Source organism: Dicentrarchus labrax, unplaced genomic scaffold (assembly GCF_905237075.1).
Source record: "Dicentrarchus labrax unplaced genomic scaffold, dlabrax2021, whole genome shotgun sequence".
Classification (NCBI taxonomy): Eukaryota; Metazoa; Chordata; class Actinopteri; family Moronidae; genus Dicentrarchus; species Dicentrarchus labrax.
Window position 1 is genome coordinate 27,356,512 of NW_026136721.1, and position 23,011 is coordinate 27,379,522.

The window sequence follows — 23,011 nt, forward strand, 5'->3', positions numbered from 1 at the left end:
AGTCACCACCACCTTGTAAAGAATAAAACCAAGCAAATGTATTTTTTTTAAATAAAAATAATTTAAAAATAATTGAATATATACATTGTCATATTTTCATCCCTGCAATCAGAACACAATACTCCAATAACAAACAAAGACAAAATTCAGATCAGATCAGACACATTTATACAATCATATATATTCGTTATCATTTATTTTCATGCATCACAAGTTGTAAATATGACCTCATTTGAAAATGTGATGGAAGAACCATTGAAATTAAGTATAGTAATGGCTTCAATTCAGACAATTTAGTTGATTTTTTTTCCTTCAAAAAATAGGTTAAAAATGACTAATAAACTTAAATCATTACAACATTCCACAAGTTCGCACACTGACAGAAGCTTTAATGGATGTTTTCCCTTTATGAAAGAGATCATTCTTCACATTCTGAGCGTGTCCATAAGCCTTATCACTCGAGAACATCTCAACCGTTCACACAGCTGGTGAACAGCTCAGTCCAGCTGTGTTGGACAATTGTAGATATGTATCACTGTCAGTGTGTGTATGCGTCTGTACGTATACAGAAGGTCAGCTACAGGTAAAGGTCTGCAGCATCAGAGCTCATCTACCGCACAGACGTAACCTTGGTAGTTCTAATGTCCACCTCCATATGCAGTTCATTAAGTGCACATATGTGTGTTCATAGGAAAATTAATTACTTTAATCAATAGATACACCCACAGAAATATGAGGGATGTTTGCATGAGTTCAGATCTGCGCCACTATCTTCAAACATTATTTAAAATGACACTTTTCATGATTTTCTTGTGTTAGAATAAAGCATCTATCCTGAAATTGACCATCATGTCATGTTATGTGTTTGTCTGTGGAGATCACCCTTAAACCTTGCTCATTCCACATCTGATGTAGTTCATCATTGCGGTTTGTGGTTCATTAGAGGAGACCAGTGTCCTACTCTTTATTGTGGACTATATGAAAAAGTGGTCCGGGCCTTGAAAGCAACAAAAAGAGGTCTATGTACTATACTTTTTATTTATTTTTAAGGATCTTTTATTGAAATTTTGTCAATATTTTTCATTTCTCCTCAATTTTAAAACTATTGCTGACTTGGCTATATCTTAACACAGGCTAACCTCAAATAGCAAATAGCTTAACACTGAGTTTAGAAAGCTTTTTCACCACTTCGCATCACATATAAATCCTGAGTCTCTCTGATGGATGAGATGCTTTCTATGTGCATCAATAGTATGTTTGAATCAATTATCACTGCTGTCTTCTCTCTGTATGTTTCATTTTGCTGGCCTCTCTTGCAATAGAGATCTCAATCTCACTGAGATCACCTCGTCATGTAAAGGTAAAATAATACATTTTTAAGGATCAACTGCAGAATGTGTGAAGTAGCTCACGAAAGTAGCTCTGACAGATTCTTTGAAAACAAACTATGACATCAGAGAGGTGTCTCACCCCCGATAAACTTCTTGTCTCCTTAGAATAGCCAAAGAAGATTGCCCCTACATTTTCTTCACTACAAGCTAGCATCCTAATCATCCGGCCTGTTGTAAATATACACAGCGTATAAATAGAGGATACTGAGACCTGAGACATTTGGATCCACTTCCGAGGGGGAAGAGGTTTGTGTTCTGCTGCACTGGATGATTTGGTGCAGGGTGTCCATGACTGTGGTCAGGTTTGAGGAGTGCACGCACAAATTTTAGATCCGCTCCTGCCATCACTGCTGCACCGCAGGCTCAGTGCAACATTTCATCTGCTTAATGGTGGATTAAAGCATCCTGCGGGCAGATTGATATAGGCTGGTGCTATCACTTGTCTTTAAAGGAGAGTGGAAGCCCATGGAAACAGGCTGGATATAGAAGCTGGATCAGACCCAAACACTGGGCAACACATCACTGTAGATGGAAATTATAAAAATATTATATGGCTCGTGAAATTAAACAGGAATCTAGATCCATATATATACATATAGGCAAGTCCTTCAGTGATGAACCTGAACCCCACACAGCAGTCAATTGTGCTTTATTGTGTGTTAAATTGTTAATTGTTTTATCTTAATAATTAATAATCTTCTATCCAAGTCTCTTTTTAAGGTTTAATCAGCACCAATAATGACCTTAATATACTGGACAACACCGGTTCCAAAATCAGAGACCCAGGAATGTGGGCAGCACAGTGTTGGGGGATTCCTATCTTTTAACACTGTCACTTTGAACTAAATGTGTTTGCACCTGGAGCTCATGTTTGCACTTACAGTAAAACGAGTGGGGGCGATCTAAAAGAACAGTTGGTGAAAGTCAGCAGGGGAGCAGCAGAGAAACAGTATAATGGACTTACCAAGTGCCAATTTACCTAATAAATATTTTTCTCAGGTCAAAGGAGCACATAAAATGTGTCAGTGTTATGCGAGGATGTACTGTTTATATACTTCATAACCTTGTGAATCAAGTTTGTGAATGAAGTTGTCGAGGGTTACGTGGTGTTATAGGATGTTAATAAAGTTATTTTGGTTCTGAAACTTTTAGTATCATTTGAAATATTTGATGAAAAAAGTACGGTTGATAAATTGTTTTATCTTTACTCTCATTCTGTACCGTTTCACTCCACACAGCCATAGCTTCTGGTGTCACACTGTCATTAACGTGGTTGCTTTTGCTTTTATTGGACAGGACAGCTGAAGATATACAGGAAAGGGGGAAAGAGAGAGGATGACACAGGTTGAACTCGAACCGGTGGCCTCTGCAGCAAGGACTCAGCCTTGGTACGTGGGACGCCAGCTCTACCAGGTGAACTATCACTCACCACTTCAAAGACTATAAATAAATGCCTTCTACTGGTAAATAACACCAAAAACATATGGGACAAACATAGAATACTTTTATTTAATACATCATTAAAGTCTTTCAACATAACGGAAACTTTAATACTACTCAATGGAAAAAAAAGCAAATGCAGCATCAACAAAAATAGCATTGCATCCTAAATTAATACTATACCACTAATTAAAATCTTGCCATCCCACTGTATATCATCTTGTTTATTTATATATTATTATTATATTTTACAAATGAGTACCAAAAATACTGTTCAGGGGCAAAAGCTGTAATATTTTGTTATATAGCGTACAGAGACCAGTTTTATGGTTACCAGCCCACAAATAAGGATATCTTTGATTGGGGAGTTGGCAATGAATATAAAATGCCGATAGTTGTATTTACACTTACACTACATTGTTATATCATTTATTTATTTACATTATTTATTATTTGATCATTAACAACAACTTAAAAACCTTTTGTACCTTATTGTAAAGCAGTTCCAGTAACACTTTACTTTAAAGGTCCAGTGTGTAACATTTAGGAGGATCTATTGGCAGAAATGCATTGAAATATGTTATGTTGGTAGGTTTTTATTATTGTATAATCACCTGAAAATAGGAACAGTTGTCTTTTTGTTACTTTAGAAGCATTTTTATCTACAGACACAGCGGGTTGCCTTCCATGAATGCCGCCATGTTGAACCGCCATGTTTCTACAGTAGCAATCTGCAACTACAATGTTAGATCCACTAAATCTCACACACTGGTCCTTTAAGTCACCCTAGTATTTATAATCAGTATATACACATTTAATTAAACTTCTCCTATGAAGACATATTTTATATTATTACAGCTGTGTTTTACTATATTGTCATTCATTATCTGTTTATACAGAAGCTTTCACTTATGTAACTCCATAGTTGTTGACAAACATATTAATAGACCATAAGCTATCTGTTTCCATCTACATTATAGTTTGTTATGAACCATTTATTATATCTTTATATACTGATTATAAACACTTAAAATAAAGTGCTACCGTTGTAACATTTAGTCTATAAATCCAGTATTTTTTGATAGTTTGTAAAGCACACAAATTGAGTAATCAGTAAAATACTTAAAAAGCTGAGCTCAGCTGCCGTTTAACGTTGAAAAAGCTTCTGTGTTACAACTAATTTTGTCTCCAACAATGATGCAGCCACCAACTCGAGTGTGTCCTCTTTCACCCCGGTCACTTGAGTCTTTCTTCAATCTGAAAGAGAGTAAAAAAAAAAAAAAAAGGCACAGAACAATGAAAACAATGTATCCTGTCCCACAGTCACGTGTCCTGCAATCACCTGCTTTTTCCTCTTGTAACTTCTGCTTTGGCCAAGTATATGTGGCCTTTGCCATAAACTTTGACCTCTATGGAGAAACATCTGTTTGAGGGAAAGGATAACTGACATAATCCTACTCCCAATCTATTGATGTGATTTACGCTTAACCATTAAATGGCTTCAAAAAACAGTGTAGTCCCTGAGGGTGGTGTGACAGCATGACAGGGAGTGTTCGTCTTTGGATTTATACAAATATTTGTATAATGGCATATTTCAAAGTGGTATATTGTTGTCACAAACGCCACAATAGTCAAAAACTCGGGTCACAAGTTAATCTGAACTGCACCAATATAAAAGAGTTTGGGTTTAGACCAGTAATGTGATTACTGAGGCTCAGGTTACAGGTAAGACTTCACATTGATCTTAGTCTATACAGCTATTCTGAGTTGAGCCACGGGGATAGATAGGGATCTGTGGAGACCGGTTAGCCACTATAGTGAAAACCTGGCTGCTGAAAGATTGGGCATTCCAAGAGGGATTTAGTAGTGTGGAAAAAAAAATGCTCAACTGAATCCCATGTAGGGATGTTCATCCTTTTCACTCACCCACAAAAAGAAAACCCACAAATGCCATTCATTCGTTTTGGGGTTAAGTAAGTTTGTTTGTTCTACTTAGTTTGACATCTGAAGCAAAGAAGCCGTTTCTGAGAGGCCTTTGTACGATGGGTTGGAAATTAAAATCTTTATTTCACTTAAATCACCACTTGTAACACGGTGATAGTGTCAATCAGTACATCATGTGTCACTCAGCTGAACTTGTGTGTATTTTGTGAACTGATGAATGTCTTTATTGGGGCTATTGACAAAACAAGGGGTGTGCACAAAAACAGAAGTTGGAACAACTGGAGCGATAAAACGCATCAGAACTGACAGATTGATTACTACAAGGTTAAGTTTCCTGAACTACGAGGCAGAGGGATGTTGTTCTACAGCAGTTACATATTCCTGACTCAGTTTTAAAAACTTTGAATACTTGTTCAAACAATTCCATGAAAATATATAAACATGTATAATAGAAAATCCCAGAAATATAAGTTGTACTCTGAATAGTTCAGCTCAAAGTGAACGTAATGTGTCTTTATTTCATAATTGTGACAGGAATCTGGTTCAGATTTGGATTGGGTTATAACTACGCTATGGTCAGGTCTAATTTTAGGTCAGAGTTAGGGCATTCAAACATTTGCAGTGGAATCAATTCATTCTAAAAAAGTTCTTGTCAAGTTCAACTGCACCAATACACCACTGACCAATAGCAAAGACGACTCTTGGCACGACTGACCTTACGGAGAGGTGGAGATTTCAAAATGGAGGAAGCTATTTTAGCTGTGTTGCGCCATCTACTTTAATTTAACCCTCTTCTGTCGGAGTATAAGACGAGGACTGGTTTGTAGAAAGTTATGAGACAGGAGTCGATGGTACAAATGCATCTTTCTAACAACCTGTGTGAATTTACGGTCCCGTTAGCCGTTTTCCACATTTCAGTAACTATGATATTGAATATTGAATGAAGGGGAACAAAGATCCCAGTACAAACAGAAAGAAGCTCTTTTGACTGACTGGCACTAGAATGTTTTTGGCTGGCTGGCTAGTTCACCAAATCGCCCTGCGAGGATTCACTATTTCATCAAGCTTTTACATGCACATATTATACAAAAATATATATTTGATACAACGCAACCTGTTAACCTGTACTCATTAAGTATTTGGTGGTGCAATAGAGTGTGGAATATATACAGGCTTGACACACAGATTTCATCACAATTCTTCGGCGTTTCCATCCGAATGTTTCAACATCAAATATGTCCACACATCAGCTCGCATCACATGAAAGGAAACTAAAGGTTTAACATTTTTAGGAACTTTCATTTAGCATCATATGAGATTCCACCTGAGTTCACATTAAACTGTGTGTGAATGATGAGAGACTGAGATGTAATAAAGCCACGGTGTGAGTCTGACAGCTTCACACAGCCTGAGGAATGTGAAGCCGATGCCAGAGGCGATACCGGCAGGTGAATGAACATCCGTCTGTCAGCAGGCCTCCTGATCACAGCAGCCCTGCCAACTGCACAAAGCCAGGCCAGGAATGTCTAAACCAGCCTGGAGAGGACAACAGGAGAGGAAACTGTCCCTACAACTGTAGACCTCATGTGGGGTTTGCATTCTCGGGGGGTCGCAGGTCGCAGGAGTCATTAGATCTAGCCGTGTGGACATGAAAGCGCTGGATGCTGCGCTCATCTTTTTAGAGCAAAGTAACTTTTTTGCTCCAGTAGTGGCCTAGCTTCCACCACTTTGGTCCAAAGTAAAATATATTGACAACTACAGGACTGATTACCATCAGATAAGGTGCAGATATTCAAGGCCCCTGGAGGGTAACTTTTAGTGACCGACAGGTCAAAGTTTTTACTTATTGAGTGAAATAACTTGACATCTATTAGATGGAGTGGGGGCAAAAAAAGGTGATAAATGAATCCGTGTGACTTTACTGTTATCAGGTCAAAATGCATTTGTGACCAAATAGTCACAAAACTATTGACCTTCCCATCACCCTCAGCTACACTTTGTGTTTAGTGCCAGTTAGCAAATGTTAGCATGCTAACCTGCTAAACTGAACCTGGTAAATATTACCTTCTTAATATCAATATAAGATTGTCATTGTGAGCATTTAGCTAAAAACACTGCTGTGTCACCCGCTAGCGTTGATTTGTTATGAAGATCACAAACCACATACATTTTTTGGTGAAGTCATAACAGGAGGAAAAATTATTTATTAATTTGCTACAACATATTGTTAACATCTATCTAATCCCATCACCAGGGAATCAGCAACAAGGCTTATAATGCCTGTGCACAGATGATCACACTGGTGGACTCCTAAAGATCTATGGTGCTAATCCTAACCCTGACTAAGCTGTATCACCATAAATGCATCTTTACACATAGGTGCCCTTTTTATTCGTTTCACTCCCGCTCCCTCAGGCAGCCTGAGTCCGCCACTGGATGATCATCACAATTATAAATTACAGTCAGTTGTCATTATTAGCATAAACTACACAGCTGTTTGCTCTTTTGGTGAGTTGTAGAAAAGAACAAAGCATTAGTAACCAGACAGAGTAGAGGCAGAACGGTCAATAGATCTCAAAATGTCACGGGTGTGATTGCTCACAGCTAACCCGCTTTGACTCCACATCGCATGACTGTAGTGCTAACTCTATTTCTGTATTCTCCTCAGATTGTTTTCACTGTGTTACCACTAGCTTCCTCTATTTCTTTTGTTAAGAGGCGTGCAAAGAGGCGAAACATGCACTACTAAATTAAGGCATATAGATGTTCTGCGGGCCGCCTGCCAAAGCATGAACTGAAGTACAAAGGAAGAATCTAGAAAATGTGACACTCTTGTTGTAAAATGTGTATGGCGTAAATAGTGAAGGTCAAGGCCTAGCATACTTTGACATCTCTTAAAATAAAAGGATGTAGCTTGGAGCAACAGGGAAAGTCCACTCACTTTTACTCTGATTCTAAACACCTGACTTGTGTGTTGAATTCAGAATTTGAAATTGCGTGCTTGAGTATAAAATAATAAAAGATTGGGTCAATTGTGAAAAATGCTCTTTGGTTCTTGCAAATATTGTTTTTGTGTTTTTCAGGTTGTGTCATGTACAGCGGTGTTGAAATGTATCCTCGTTTGGACTACACATCACAGCAGCCGCTGCACATCCAATTCTGCAGAGACTTGCTCAGTGACGAGAAAGAATGCGAGCCAGTTGACTCTGACATTGGGGCCACATTATTCTCCTGCAGTCACTGTGTACCCTTTAATTAGGATTGTCTGACCTATGACCTTTGGAAAAGACTTCAACCCAGAAGGCTCTGCAGGTCAACGAACCGAAGCAGGAAGAGGACAAGTCCTTTGGTTTTGATAAAGAGGCATCACACAGGAATGAACATTAACATACAGTATGCATACAGACAAAAGAAAGGTATTGATCTGGTGTAGATGTGTAATGATATCATGCGGAAAAGGTCAGAATTGGTTCCAGTTAAAAAACAATCAGCTCATCTCCTTACTCCATTTTGTTTCTAATTTGTTGACAGGACATTAAAGGGAATGGCATCCCTAAAAGTCAGAGGCCAAACACCACTGACGGATTTACTTTGTCCTGTAACGGTCACTTGTATGCCTGGAATGACAAGTAAACCTTTTTCATTTAAACTTTGGAGCTTTAACAAGTGAAACTGACCTGTTCAACTTGACCTTTGCCACGGGATGTGCAAGTTGCACTACCAACAGCTCAATTTCTGCTTAAGATTTTCAGGGATTCATCTACAAGTACAACCTTATTTCCTTCAAAGCCCCTAAAAACTTACAGATATTAAATATTTATCCACTGTATTGAAGGTCCAGTGTGTAATGTTCAGGAGGACCTATTGGCAGAAATAGAATATGTTGTTCACAGGTATGTTCTCATTTGTGTATAATCATCTGAAGACAGGAATGATACGTTTTTATCTACAGATGCAGCATGTCGCCTTGTGTGGAGGCCGCCATGTAGAACCGCCATGTTTGTACAGCAGCCCAAAAAAGACAAACCAAATAGGTTTGATAGGGCTGTTTGCATTTTTTCATGCATTTCACGGCCACCGTAGTCTCTCCCTCGCGGAAATGGAGACTGAAATGAGTGAGTCGCGATCTGCAACTACACTGTTAGATGCCACTAAATTCTACACACTAGACCTTTAATTATTAATAACCAATAAGCACCAATAAACATTAAATAATCCAAGAAGTATGACCAACTGAAAAATGCAACTTTTGTCCATTGCCAGTCTTTATGCTTAGTTAAGCTAACTGGCTGCTGGCTTTCGCTTCATATTCCCGTACAGACACCAATGATCCAGCCCATGTATATCATCTTACAAAGCTTTGTAGGTTGACTCTGATAAACCAAACACACACCAGCAGGCATTCACAAAAAGACACTTTGGTCTTTTTATGAATGCCTGCTGGTGTGTGTTTAACTAAGATGAGGGTGTATCACTGTATATCCCAAAACACTGACAAGAATGAACGCGCTGATGCTTTTATTTCATGCTATATGAAACTTGTGATTATCAAATTATTGAACATTGCTTTTGGATATAACATCTTAGATCTTTTCCACTTTTAAAAGAATAGAGGTCGTCATTAGCCTCTATTTAAACAAGAATGTTACTAAATATGCTAATAATATATCCTAATACTAAATAACACTGACTAATGTTGAGTCATTTTAATCCAGCCTTGACATTATGCTATCCAGGTGCTATCCAAGAGCCTCTCTTCACTTTAAACTGCAACTACATGTCTTACATACCATCACTGTTGGGTGCACTACCTTGTAGATAAAAAAGAAACTATTTTCACACAAGCACTGTGCATTTGGGGTTTTGAAAAAGTAGTAATGAAGCATACTGTAAAATCCTGTTTCTCTCAAACTTAAAAAATCATCAAAATCAGATGAAAAAAGTGATGACACACTGCTGTCAACCTCAAAACTCCATGTACAGCATAAACCCTAAGGGCAGCCCTTTAATGATGTAAGTCTAATAGCTATCTTCAACACTTTGACACTGCAAGTTTTCATTTTTTTGACCAAAACTTGATGGTTTGTGGTAGGAAGTCAAGAGAGGGAAGGGGCAGAACCAACCTCCACCAGCTGTTCTCTGCTCGCAATGTGAAGGGAGTGTCAGTCTGCGTTTTCCGACAGTCCCTCCTTCCTGTAAAGCTGCCCAGGTGTAATGGCTGACCTGCCGATCTGAACCACATCAAACCTCGCAAGCAGGAAGCTTCTCTTCACTGTCATTACTGAGATAAAGATCCTGCGTTCATTGTGCATTGTCATCCTGCCAACCATAAATCTGTGTTTACAGTTGCCATGTTGCCCAAGGAAATTATGACTTTTGCTTCGACTTGGAAGCAGGGAAAGGAGGCAGATATCTAAAAAGTAAAATGAGTCATGAGTATTTTAAACTCTTAAGTATTTGTTTATCATGGGCAAGAACATCTAGTATAAAGACAAAGAATCTGTTTCAGTTTCTTACCCGTCCTCGCCTCTATGACCTGTCTCTGAACCAGGAGCCCCTTCCGAAAAAGAGCGTCTGCAAATAAAACAAGCTGCTTCTAGCTAACTACTAGCCTCGTTTGTCTCACACAGTCAAATCTCAGTCTGTAACTCTCTTTCAGTCGCTGTGAAATATTCATCCCAGGCGGTGCAGACAGTTTCCTCAAACATTAGCCATCAAACATGAAAGCAGAGCTCTGACTGGAAAATAACACAGTAACGTCCCAGGTCTAATTATGCTGGTTTAGTTTATGACCTGTCAGTTCATGTCCATTATCCACAACTGCAGAATGGTGAGCAGCCTTTCAACTTCAGTTTTCAGCTTTCTCATCACTTCCTAAACCAGGTGGGAAAGAGTGAAGAGTTTACTTTTTCCTTTTCTCTTCTCTTTTTTCAAATTACGAGCTACACAGGGAGAACTCTCTCTGGTGACATGATTCAGTTGTCTATGAATTAAGTTTAATTATCACTTCAGGACTTACCTGACGGACGAAATTGTTTGTCACAGACGCATAGATCGAAGGCAAGATGGATTCTCACGTGATTTCGTGATCTTGCTTCAGTGGAACTTTGAATAAAACTAATTGTACATTTTCACAGAGGGGAATTTACTCAGATAAAGATTTAAAGATAAGCGTGTATAAATGTGTCGTTTCATGGAAACATTTGCCATCTTTGAATCTTAGAATAGAGTGTTCACATATGATCCAAATAACTTCCAGTTTTACATAAGGAACAAGGAACTGAAACCATATCGATAGCATGTTTGACAGCTTGTGAGCAGGTTTTGCAAAGATGTTACATGCTGTCAGGTAGTCTAAAGGTATACAAAGGTAAACAAGTTATTGTTTTCCACATATGTATTTTGAATTCATATAAACTATCTCATTGTATGTCATAGATATTTTGGATCAATACTTCCAAAACAACTTTATTAAAATAAAGAAAGGACTTTCTGCGCACCCAAAAACTTCAGTTCAACTTAAAGCATCTTGGTATTTATTCACATATTTTCTGCAAGTAGAAGAGTCTTGTCAGTGTAAGTAAATGTTACACCATCAGACAGAAATACTTCTAGATACCATTCATCTAACAAAATGTGCTCAAGGAAACGACTGCAAGAGGAGCTTGAGGTAAGTCCATCCCCTAGAAATGAATAAAGTATCTCACTAGCACAGTGGTACCGGACCAATCAGCGTCCTTTGAGGAAGTACTGGCAGCTACAGGGTGGGTGGACACAGTGAGTGAGTTGGAGAAAGTTAGCTGCCTCTCCTGGTATTGTGCATACTGGCTCAACGTCACACTGACATGGCTTATGAGACTCTTCCATAGAACAGATTGTTAATGTCATAAGTAACACCTGTGCTTTTCCTACTGATGAATGATGAGTCAGAATGCTGCTGCTGTGAAAAATGTGTATTCGGACACATTTTCCAGCGACATGTTTGCAGCTGAAGACCACATCACAGATACAACTATGTGAACAAGTGTTTAGAGATAGAATGCCTTTGCTGCAGTGGAGATGCTTGAGATTTCTGAAGCTGATGTTTTTGTGCGAGCGGAGATGACCCGTGACGACTAACACGGAGCATCTGAACAGTTAGCTTCTGAGATGTGAGCTTATCATCAGCTGTTAAGAGCAGTGTGAATTCCTCGGGCCTCAGGCTTCAGTCCTGAGTGTTTAGGAAGAGAGAGGGAGTGCAGGTGTGGGCCTTACATCCTCAAGCACATGATGATTAGACTGAGAGGGCCCATGTTAGTACTCGTGCAAGAAGAATCTCATCCATCAGAGCCAGATAGATAGAGCAGGAGGAACCAAAAGGAAACAGGGATGAAAGCCAAACGTGGTTCATGGTTAGCAGAAATAGAGTTGGTTTTTTTGTATAAACAAGTTGGTTTTGCATTAATTAAGTAAAGGAACAACTGCTTTTTCATAATTATTTAAAGCATATAGATCTATAGATGATGGAGATTTATTTTTGACCCTGGAAATTGTAATTTAAATAATCATTTGACTAAAAATCAGGTCCACTTGCCAGCTTTTTCCCTGGTCTTCATCAGTGGATTGAGTTTGCTCAGTTGTCTTGTGATAATGCTGATGGAGACCTTGAGACACAATCGGTAAAAAGCTAATAAATGGATTTATTATTTTGCAGACAGACATATAGTTAGGCTACGTAACACATATAAACAGTTTGAATAAGTGATATACTGTATGTTGTGATACTGACTTTTTCAACTGGCAATGAGACTCAGTTTTGGATGCAGCTTCCCGTGTGTATTTTTAAACTACTGGATGTCAAACTGTCAGTATGATTTACAATTTTGGGGACAAGCACATTTTATAATTTTAGACTTAATGGTTATGACTCCTCTATTTTTAAAATCTTAATTCAGGATGGGAAGCAGTAGCACAGCACCCCCAGTGGATGTACACAGCATGCTGACCTGCAGTTCAGGGTGGGGGTTTTCCCCTCACTAACACCTGAGCTGGTTGAGCAGGGAAGCAGCTGCAGCAGAGCGTCTGTCCACTGTGGTCTTACCGAGTTCCTGAAGAACAGCACGGGAGCAGAGAGGCAATGTACCTCACACCGGACAATCGAGAGGAACGTCCCAGAAGAGTTTTGAATCTGATTAAAAGAAAAGAAGCAAGGGATTAACAGCTGATGGCTTGGAGGTCACAATGTTAAACTCAAAAACCTTGTAATGTGACCTTATTGCTTTCTTATACTGTAAATTAGACAGAAGAAGCAATTAGTCATTAGAATAACAAGAATAACACTGATACAATTACCTCTAAATTTAATGCCAGAGGCATTTATATTAACTAGAGATAGACTGATAAAATCGGCTCATATTAGCTTACAGCAGATGTATCATTATCGGTGTATGAGAGCAGAGATGTGAGAAAAATACAGTCCTTTCTTTGCAAAAGTGCATTATAAGGTTCATCTGAAGCTAATATGAGACACTGTTTTTCAGTTAGCCAGATAAAGTGTCTGTCTTCCAGTATTACAGTCTTCTTGGTATGAAATTGCCTCTTTGTGTAACTATCCCTCGACTGTAACTCAGCAAGGAAACGTCGTCTGGTGAAGAACAAGGGGGGAGTTTTGTACTAAAAAGACCAACTTTGACTTGATTTGACTTGCTCATATCAAGGACTGTGGATTTTTACCATCATCTCAAACAGTTTAACACCACTGGGACGACCAGTATGGAGAGGATAAAGCATAAAGTCACTCGAATATGGATTTTTCATTAAGATAGACTTGGAAAAAACGTAAAAGTCTTTTAATGTTGAATGAAAATGAATTTCAGAGTCCAGTAGGTATACGCAATATACCTGGAGAATAAGTGAACGACTGAGTAGTTGCAAGTTCTCTTTTCTTGTCACCATTTTGCGGAAATTCTTTTGAAATAACATGTTGCAGTAAGTTGTAACTGAGATATGAAGATAGCAAAGGAACTGTCACTCTGTCACTATTCTGTCCACCATGCAAGTCTACAGTAAATACAACAAACTATACAGTAGTAGCATCCTAAAAGGAGGAAGACATACAGTATAATCAGTAGATGATCATCAGATGAGTTTATGTTGTAAACTCTGCGTGACTGTGAAAGGTCTGCAATCAAAACGACCATTTGTAGGGGAGACACTTTAAATGCCAACCTCTCCTCTGACTGAAGTCAGCATTGTTGCTGTTGTTCTCATTTGTCTCCTTCAGCGATTCCACAGAGGTCTTGTTGGAGACGTCGCCTTCATCATCGGTTTTCTCCTCCACGCTCGGCTCCGCGGGTGCAGGAGGACTGGGCTCCACAGGTGCAGGAGGACTCGGCTCAACAACGTCCTCTTTAGGTTTGTCCTCTGAGCTGTCTGGGGACGGTGCCAGAGCTGCAGACTCAGCGCTGGGTTCAACAACAGATTTATCTGCTTCAGCTGTGAAAGACAACAACAACAAACCACACTTCTCGTTCAGTGGTTTTCAAGAACATTAACACTCTTCTTCTACCCAGAATCCAGTTATAGCATGACACATGTAAGAGAAAACACAATATGTGGATACATTAATATAACACGAAGGTTGAGTCATTGGAAAATACTGGAAAAACCCAACACTTATGTCATGCCCTTTGAATAGGAAGTTGAACTGTTGCAATATATTCATTGTGTAATGTTGTTGACATGTTTCTCCATCATTTAAACTTATATGACATTGCAGATTTGATATTTGGTTGACTGCATTCTGTATTTAGCACCCACATAATAACAGTATTTCCACTCATATAACCTGAAGGGGTTTTGCCCTGTCTGACAGTCGGGGGGGGGGATTTCTCTTGAGCAAATGCATCTGAGGGGGCCACCATGTTGGTAATGAGGCGGCTGATTACTGACCAGTTCCTAATGAGCCACAGCCATGCAGCTGTTGGAGGCTGTGGGAAAGTAGGGCGGCCCCATCATTATCTGACCCAGGGTTAGGTGGAGGGAAAGCGGAGATGAAGGGGAGAGGAAGGTGTCCACATAATTCTGCCATGAGTAAGATGGATCCTCAGGCATCATTCCAATCTTCAGAGGATCATCATGTCTGTCTGTTTTATGGCGGATGACTACACTCTTTGTCACAGGTGGACTCTTGACCTGACTGTCCTTTTAACTCCTTTTAATATACAGACTGGAAATGTGATAACAAATAAAAAAGGTTATTGGTTCATTTAAAGAAATAGTTCAACCTTTTGTGAAATGTCTTTCTTCGCTTTCCTTCCATGAGTATAAGATTGATACCACTCTTGTGTTTTGTGCATTACGTATGCAGACTCGTACTGCCAGGTGGCAGTTACCTTAGCTTAAAGACTGGAAGCAGGTGGAAACTGTTAGCCCAGCGGTCTCCAAAGTTAAAAAAAAAATCTGCCTACCAGCATCTCTAAAGCTCACTAATTAACACTTGAGGAACAACAGCTGGGTGCAGTGACTACCCATAGTCTTTGTGAAGTCAATAAATAGTTACACGTACATAACTCTCTCTAAAATATCTCAGCAACTATCAGATGGATTGAAATTTGGTACAGATATCCATGGTGCCCAGAGGATGCATCCTAATAACTTTGGTGATACCCTGGCCTTATAGTTAGCACCAGTACTTTAATTTATTACCAAGAATTTTGCAAAGCTATTGACATTCCCATCAGCCTCAGCTGTAGTTTGTGTTAAGTGCTAACTAGTAAATGTTAGTATGCTAACACCAAGATGGTGAGCAAGGTCAGCATTACATCTGCTAAACACCAGGATGTTAGCATTTTTATTCTGAGGCTGTTAGCACGCCCACATAAGCATTTAGCACAAGGACAGCCTCAGAGCTGTCTACAATTGAGTGAGAACCCTCTCAACTTTCTTAAACAGACAAGCAAACAATCACTTCCACATCCCACAATGATTGGCCAGGTGCGTGGAAGAGAGAGCAGAGTCTCAACTTTTCAAAGATTATCCAAAGATGTTCCACAGGTACTCCCATATTTGAGCAATTATCGTGTCTTGACCCTCTTTGTGATGGCAGGCTTTTCACCCTGTGTTTGAGTGAGCCTGTGAAGAACAGTTATAAAGGCTTTTGCCTTCAGATGTGACGAATCATTGTACAAACTAGTTTATTTCAAGCACTCCTCCATCTCCAAACACACAAGAAACAACAAGTTAATTAGTGAGCTTTGGGGCAGTTGTATGTATTTAACTTTGGAGAGAGATATGCAAGCTGCTTCAAGTCTTAATGCTAAACTAGACTACATGCTTGCCCACTCTTAAAGGCCCCTGTACACCCTGAGTCTACCCACACAGGTCATTTCACTTTTTCTGGCTGATTAGACCACTTCTGAGGGCTGTGTGGGCGTGTACATACAGTGTTTGATCAATATCTCCCACACTCTACTGTGTGTGAATGATTACACCTTTATCATTCTTATTGGTCTGGTGACCCCACGTGAGCCCCATCATAACCCTGCCCAACATCAACGTGAGCGACGGTCTAATCAGCCAGAATAATTGAAAACACATGTGTTGGTGTGCTGGGACTTTAATGACATCGATGTGGTATCGATCTTCACATCAAAGAAGAGGAGAATAATTCGCAAATTATAAAACTGTGTGGGATTTTTTTTTATAGAAACCCATTCCAAACAGATAACACAGAGCTAATACAATTTAATTTGACCAACAACATTACATTTTATTGTCAGACATTTTTGCCTTCTTGGCCATGTCTTTGAAAATAAAGATTATAAACCCAATTAGTTAGAAAAGGAAAAGAAAGGAGAAGACGTATTTGCACTCAACTCACAGGAAGTGACCAATCAGACTTGCTGGTGAAATATTTTCTACATGCAAAGAGGCACTCAATCCTGGTATAAGTTGACTAACCATTGATATGTTTTGCCTCTTTCACCTCTTTTGTATCATTTAGTATGAAATGTAAAATGTTTCTGGGTACTAATCGTCTGACGTTATACTAGTTGCCCAGGGTTGCTGTAAGTTAGTTTAGTCATCATTTTGCGGAAGGATGTTTGTTTTCCTGTAACACTTCTTTTAATGCTTATCTCATTCTGTGGTTTAAAGAGTCACAAACATTTGACTCTCACTTTAGATGTAAAAACAACTCGCAGGACACTTCATGTAAGAGCTGCTCCTTATGACAGTCACATTAATTGTATGCCAACACAAAGAAAAGGTTTATAAAAGGGCCCGTGGGAACAAGGGCACAAAGTGTGAGTGTTTCCGAGAGGTCATGGGTGAGGGGTGGCTGAAGCTGTGGCTGTTGTGTTAAACAAACCTGTGGTTATGTTCAGTCTAATGACACATTTCTAATAGATGCTGATTAAGATTAACTTTGGAGAAACCAGAGGAATCTGGTTGCTCACCTGCTCTTGCTTCAACATTTCCCTCCCATAAGAGGAAGAGAACCATTTGAGAGGTAGCTGCTTTTCAAAGCGGCCATCAGCACTGTCCATTTAAACAAAGTGCGGCCCAGGGCAGACAGACAGGCCCAGACATGAACTGTATCTTTTACCTTGCTAATTCGGCCTGGGAGGACATCTTTGAGTAAAACAGGAACACTTCATTCATTCTCAGACAAATGCCAAAGCAATAAGACAAATATAAGCACTTATTACACTGTATGGCACCAAATGTTTAACATTTTGCATAAAACAAAGACATTATAAAGGAACTGATTCTCTGAATTCACAAATATTTGTGATGTTGTTGCCCAATATCTGGATTTTAAAACCTTTTGACTTATTTTCTGACTTGCTGCATATGAAGACAAAGACTTTAGAATGTTTTTTATATATTGAGAATTAAATTATACATAATAAGACTTTCTAGATGGCAAAATGGCAACAACAACCACTGCAGGAGATATGAGGGATCAGCACCTATGGAAAACTGAATAAGGAATTCCTTTTTTTAACTTGGGATTCATTCCCATCTAGTGGTAACCATGGGTACTGCAGGTTGCACGTTCATCCCATCTCCTCTCAAACTACAGAAGTGCTGTGTGTCAGTTGTGCATACGCTTTACGTCACAGATACAGTATTTTCTGTGGTCCAAACTGATCGAAATACATTTGTACAAGTTATTGTTCAGCCCGAGTCATTCCGCTCTGCAACTTTTCAGATTAGCCTCTTATGAAATTACCAACTGTGCTCACAATAAATTCACAAACTTGCTTGACATATAGTAAATATCTAACTCTTTTACTTCAGATTTGTATTAGGCTTACAAATCAGTGTCTGTGGTAGCGCAAAACACATTTTCTATTCTGGCTTAAAATTTCTATATATGCCTGCAGGAATCTCATACTATCGCCATGTTGTAGCGAGCTGTCACAAACTGTACTTCCTTTTATTCTGTTTAACTGATCTTAAGAAAGAGGAAGGAAAAGAGTGCACAATGATCCCACAACAACACATTTTAAAATTCACAACTTTGCTACAACTCAAACAAATATCCTGCTCTGTTTCTCTGAGCTCCATCGATACAACAACACAATATGTTCTTACCTTTGGGCTCGTCCTGTACTTCAGGTTTTTCCTCTGGTTCTTGTGGCTCTTTTGTAGTAGTTTCTGCACTTTCAAAGGTTTGCAGACCTAAAAAGTGTACGTGGATCAGGATTATAGTATTTTCTGACTGCAACCACAGAACAGCACAATCTTTTTGGATTTGTACAGTTATTTTATTTTGTTACTGACCATTCACAGGAGCATTATCGACAGGCATCTCAGGCTCCACAGTGCTGAGAGGGATGTTGGCTTCATCCGGTCTGGAAGTGAAGTCGACAGAGTAGCGCTGTGGGAAGAGGAGATTCAGACACACACATAATGTCACAACATTAGGGGAATGGTTCGACATTTGGACCACTTTCATGTCTGTACACTAAATATGAAGGTACTGCCATGCAGCTGGTTAGCTTAGCTTAGCATAAAGACTGGAAACAGGTAGCCTGGCTTTGTCCAAAGGTGAAAACATCTGTGTACCTTAAAGCTCACTGATTAACCCTCTACGTGTTAATAGGCTATAGGTTTGCTGTTCCATTTTTAATGCTATGCTGACAGGCTGATGGGTATAGCTTCATATGTAAAACAAGCACAAGAATAGTATCAATCTTGTAATCTCAACTCATGGAAAGAAAGCAAATAAGCACATTTCGCCAAAACCTATTGCTTGTTTGGTTAATGGAAGCGAGGAGCTACTCTACTTACCCTTCCTCTCCTCCGTGCCAAGAAGCAGGCAACACCAAATCCAAAAGCTACGAGCACGATCACAACTAGGATGATAATGCCTGGAGGAGGTAATGCAGTTCATGTTTATAAAGATATTTGCTCACATTGTGGTTAATCTGGCTCCAGACGAAGACTAGAAGAAACAAATCTACTCTATATACATTGTGGTTTGATATCTTTTGTCAACATGTGCACATTTAAATGTAACTCACCAGTCCTGTCGCCTGATGTTGCCAACGGAGGTTTAGCAGTGATGCCTGTAAGAAAAGTTTAAGTAAGAAAAGAAAATGTTTACATTTTAAAAGAGGAAAAAGCTGTCATCAAACAATGAATATGAAGTTGGGATGCCAGTATAAACCTGCTAATGAGCCGTCAGTGTCATAAAGGAAAGGTGCTTCCAGGCTCCCATTATCAATTACATACTCAAATGGTTTAAAGCTGCATTAACAGATTCTTTTGGCAGCTAGGGGGCAGCAAAACAAGCTGAAAACAGTCAAGTCACACCTTTCATAGTAGGTAGTCCTTCAATCCGTTGTTTATTATCATATATATTGTTATATAAAAATACTGATTACTGCAGCTTTAAAGTATTATCAATAATATTCATTACAAGATCCAATTTAACAAGCTGGTGTGTGCAGCAACTAATTATGCTCATGTTTAATTTATACAGTACCAATTCCAGGCTATGCAGCTGTATGTAACTGTACTCACCAAACAGTATCACAGTGTTTGCTAATGTAAATCCTCAAGCAAATAAGGGAACACCAAATACTAGAATATTGTTTATCAGCAGTCTCAACTCACTTTTGTCCTTATTTTTAGTGGTTGTTTTAGTGGTTGTTTTAGTGGTTGTTTTGCTTGAAGGACCAGCCGAGAGCATTTTGGGCGTTGTATTTTTGGAGGTTCGGCCATCTGTAGAACCTCCATCACCTGAATCAGAGAAGCATTTTATTCCACAAGCAAATCATAATAAAGAGATTAACAATCATGGACTGAACATACTACAGACATGTTTTTTGGAAATCAACATGGGTACAGGCATAAGCCAATACATAGTTCAGATAATAGCTGTCACCTGTCAGCTTTGTTGTTGAAGGTGGGATGGTGCTGCTGGTGTTGGTGATATTCATGGCACTGCTGGTAGTGGGCATAGTCGAGTTGGCACCAGTGGTGGTGTTGGTGGTGTTGGTGTTCAAGGTTATTTCATTATTAGCAATAGTGTCATTAGGAATGACTGTGGAGCTAAAGTTATTTGGAGATGTGACAGAGGATGTCTCTTGTGCTGTGACAGACGCCACCACCAAACCTGCGGAAAAAAACGGCCTTTTCAAAACGATCCAATAGGTGAACACAAAAATGACCAAAGTTTAAGCTGAAAAACCTTTTTTCATCATCAAGTTCAGATTCAACAAATGCCCGTTTTGTGTTTTCATTTTTTTCTTTGTGTCTGTGTATATATACAATAAAGAATTGATCACAGACGATACATTTAACCGTAATTCATTTTCTGATCTGTGACTCAACCACGCACTGCATCTTCAAACTACATGACTCACAGCAGCTCTGTTAACTGTAAACCTCGAAGGGAACCAGCTGTACGCAAGTACCATATGTTAAGGTGTGACCCCGTTCCCCTCTCTGATGATGATATTATTAAATTAAGCATTTAAATTGTATTGTTTTTTTACCATCAACAATTAATTAGCTGAACCCATACAGAACAACATCAAAACGAGACAAGACTAACACTTAGGTTAGTCATAAAATGAATGATGAACACAGTGTAATCTGGTGCATGTCCATAAAACACATAAACATATAAAGAGCCTCACCCAGGATAAAGAAGTAGGGGCCGATCGATGTCATTGTAAGTTTGTTTGATGGCAGCAGCAGGTGGGAGAAGCTACAATGTTCAGATATATTGTTGAAGCTCTTGGCCCGAAGGTGATGCTTTCAAATGCTGCTTTTCTTCCTGTATGCCTCTGAGCATTGCATGCTTAAAAAATAACCCCCAAAAAAGAGGATCAACGCCTCTGACCACAGCAGGATGCATCATACAACAGTGTTGCTTAAACAGTAAGAGGAAACATCATGCTGGCACATTGCTTCAGACTCTCACTACAGAGCAATACGAGGTAGCAGGTGTGTATTGTTACTGTCAAAATGCTTCTAGTCATTGATTTTGCAAACAATATAGCATATTTGTGTCAGCTGCGCACCTGTGAGAGACACAAATATTGTGTCTAATATTTATGTGTTTAAGGGATTAATTTGCCAATTTATGTTTTCAGTGTATTTACTCTAAGCAATACATTGTAAAGTCATAATTACCAATTGTATGTCTTGTTCTTGAGAAACTGATGCTGTTGCAAAATAGGGTTACAATGTGCAATTTTCTCATTATTGTCAGTACTATTTTCTGCCCACTAGATGTCGCTGTGACTATGGGGAAAGACGCCAGATGGGGCTAAGACAGTTGCCCTGTTCTCTTGCTGAAGGTATAGACTTACTTTAACTGTACCTTTATGTATTTCTTGTCTGATATAGTGTGAAAGAAATTAGGTAAATATAGGAATCATGATTTCAGGTTTTATTGCAGTTTTTTCTATGATAAAGATCAATAATAATATTGTTGAGGCAAAAGAGGACAGCAGGGTATGTGTTGAGGTGGTTGAGGAAAATATTGTTGATGTTGAATGTTGCAGTTGATCTACAGAAAATGAATCACCAACTGTTTTGACTGTCATTTATAAGGCAAACTTCCACCGGTTTCAGCTTCTTTTCTTTGTCACGTGAATATTTTGCGATTTTGGACAGTGAGAGACATTTGAATACATCTCCTGGGGCTCTGGGCAAGTATTTGTCACTATTTTTGGGGGGATTTTATAGACTAAACAATTAAATGATTAATCGAGAGAATTATCAGCAAATTAATCCATAATAAAGATACGTGTTAGTTGCTGTAAACGTGTGTGTGCGGTCAAGCGTGTCAGCATTACTTGTCTTCGTGTGGGTGGAGTTGTCGTAAGGGTGTATGTGTGCTCAGCCTTGTAGGTTCATTTATTACTGTTTATTTCCCCATGCCAGTGGTAATCAGCAGCAGGATTAGTGTTAACTGCCACCCAGTCACTGGCAGGCTCCACGTGGGGCACCGCAGGCCCCTCCTGCCGACTGGCCTGACCGGGTCTGTCCGGGGCCCACTCACAGTGACAAGGAACTGAGAGTCCGCTAATCCTGAAGAAAGACCCCTGCCTGGCTTCCTCTCTGGGCCACCTATCACCACATCACAGAGCCCAGACACCAGCACCAGGCCTGGCCCGGTGGATGAGCTAATCACTGAGAGGAGAGGAGAGGAAAGAGGAGAGGAGAAGGAGAGAAGAAGGAGAGGAGAGGAGAGCAGAGGAGAAAGTGTGTTTCTGTGTGTATGTGTGTGTGAGAGAGACACAGAGAGAGGAGAGAGCTGGACCACCCACCCGGAGGATTCAGAGGCACAGGATTCACAGCCCATTCTGTTGACCTGCCACACCGCCCCAGCTCTGGGCAAGGCCCTCCCCAATTGTTCCGCCTGCTAACATGAGGGGGGTTAGACAAGGGGGGATGGGGGGGTGGACGAGCAGTAAACAGTGGGCTGAGCTTCTCTCCTTCAGCGCACAAAGGGGCTGAATTGTGTCGGGACTGGAGCACTTTTTAGAGTGGCCCTGCCATGGGGCCTGAATGAAACATCTGTGGAGGCTGAGCCCGAGGGAGAAAATGCTATTTTGCTGTTCAACCACACTGACAACCTGTTTTCTCTTTCTTTACCCCTACACCCCCCCATCCCACACACCACCACCACCACCACCACCACCACCTCCCCTCACTGTTATTTCTCCCTTGGCCTTGTAAAACTATTCATACTGTATACTCACATTTGCCAAGCAAGCAACAGAGAA

At 39.7% G+C, this 23,011-nt stretch overlaps 1 protein-coding gene across 2 annotated transcripts; it reads right to left on the minus strand.

The window, feature by feature from the left end:
- Positions 1-2,873: 2,873 nt before the first annotated feature.
- si:dkey-27h10.2 (proteoglycan 4) lies at positions 2,874-21,079 on the minus strand. 2 transcript variants are annotated; one of them, XR_007881650.1, is made up of 11 exons: positions 20,912-21,079; positions 20,155-20,385; positions 19,884-20,009; positions 19,289-19,333; positions 19,056-19,135; positions 18,546-18,642; positions 18,357-18,443; positions 13,983-14,249; positions 12,856-12,942; positions 12,349-12,418; positions 2,874-4,088 (listed from the first exon to the last, which is right to left on the minus strand). XR_007881650.1 is itself a non-coding variant. In XM_051385318.1 (10 exons), the coding sequence occupies exons 1-9, from the start codon at positions 20,943-20,945 to the stop codon at positions 12,899-12,901; spliced, it is 1,011 nt and encodes a 336-aa protein (XP_051241278.1). In that variant the 5' UTR covers positions 20,946-21,079; the 3' UTR covers positions 2,874-4,088; positions 12,856-12,898. The 2 variants fall into 2 exon arrangements, 1 of the variants encoding a protein (XP_051241278.1); XM_051385318.1 differs by lacking the exon at positions 12,349-12,418.
- Positions 21,080-23,011: the final 1,932 nt, after the last annotated feature.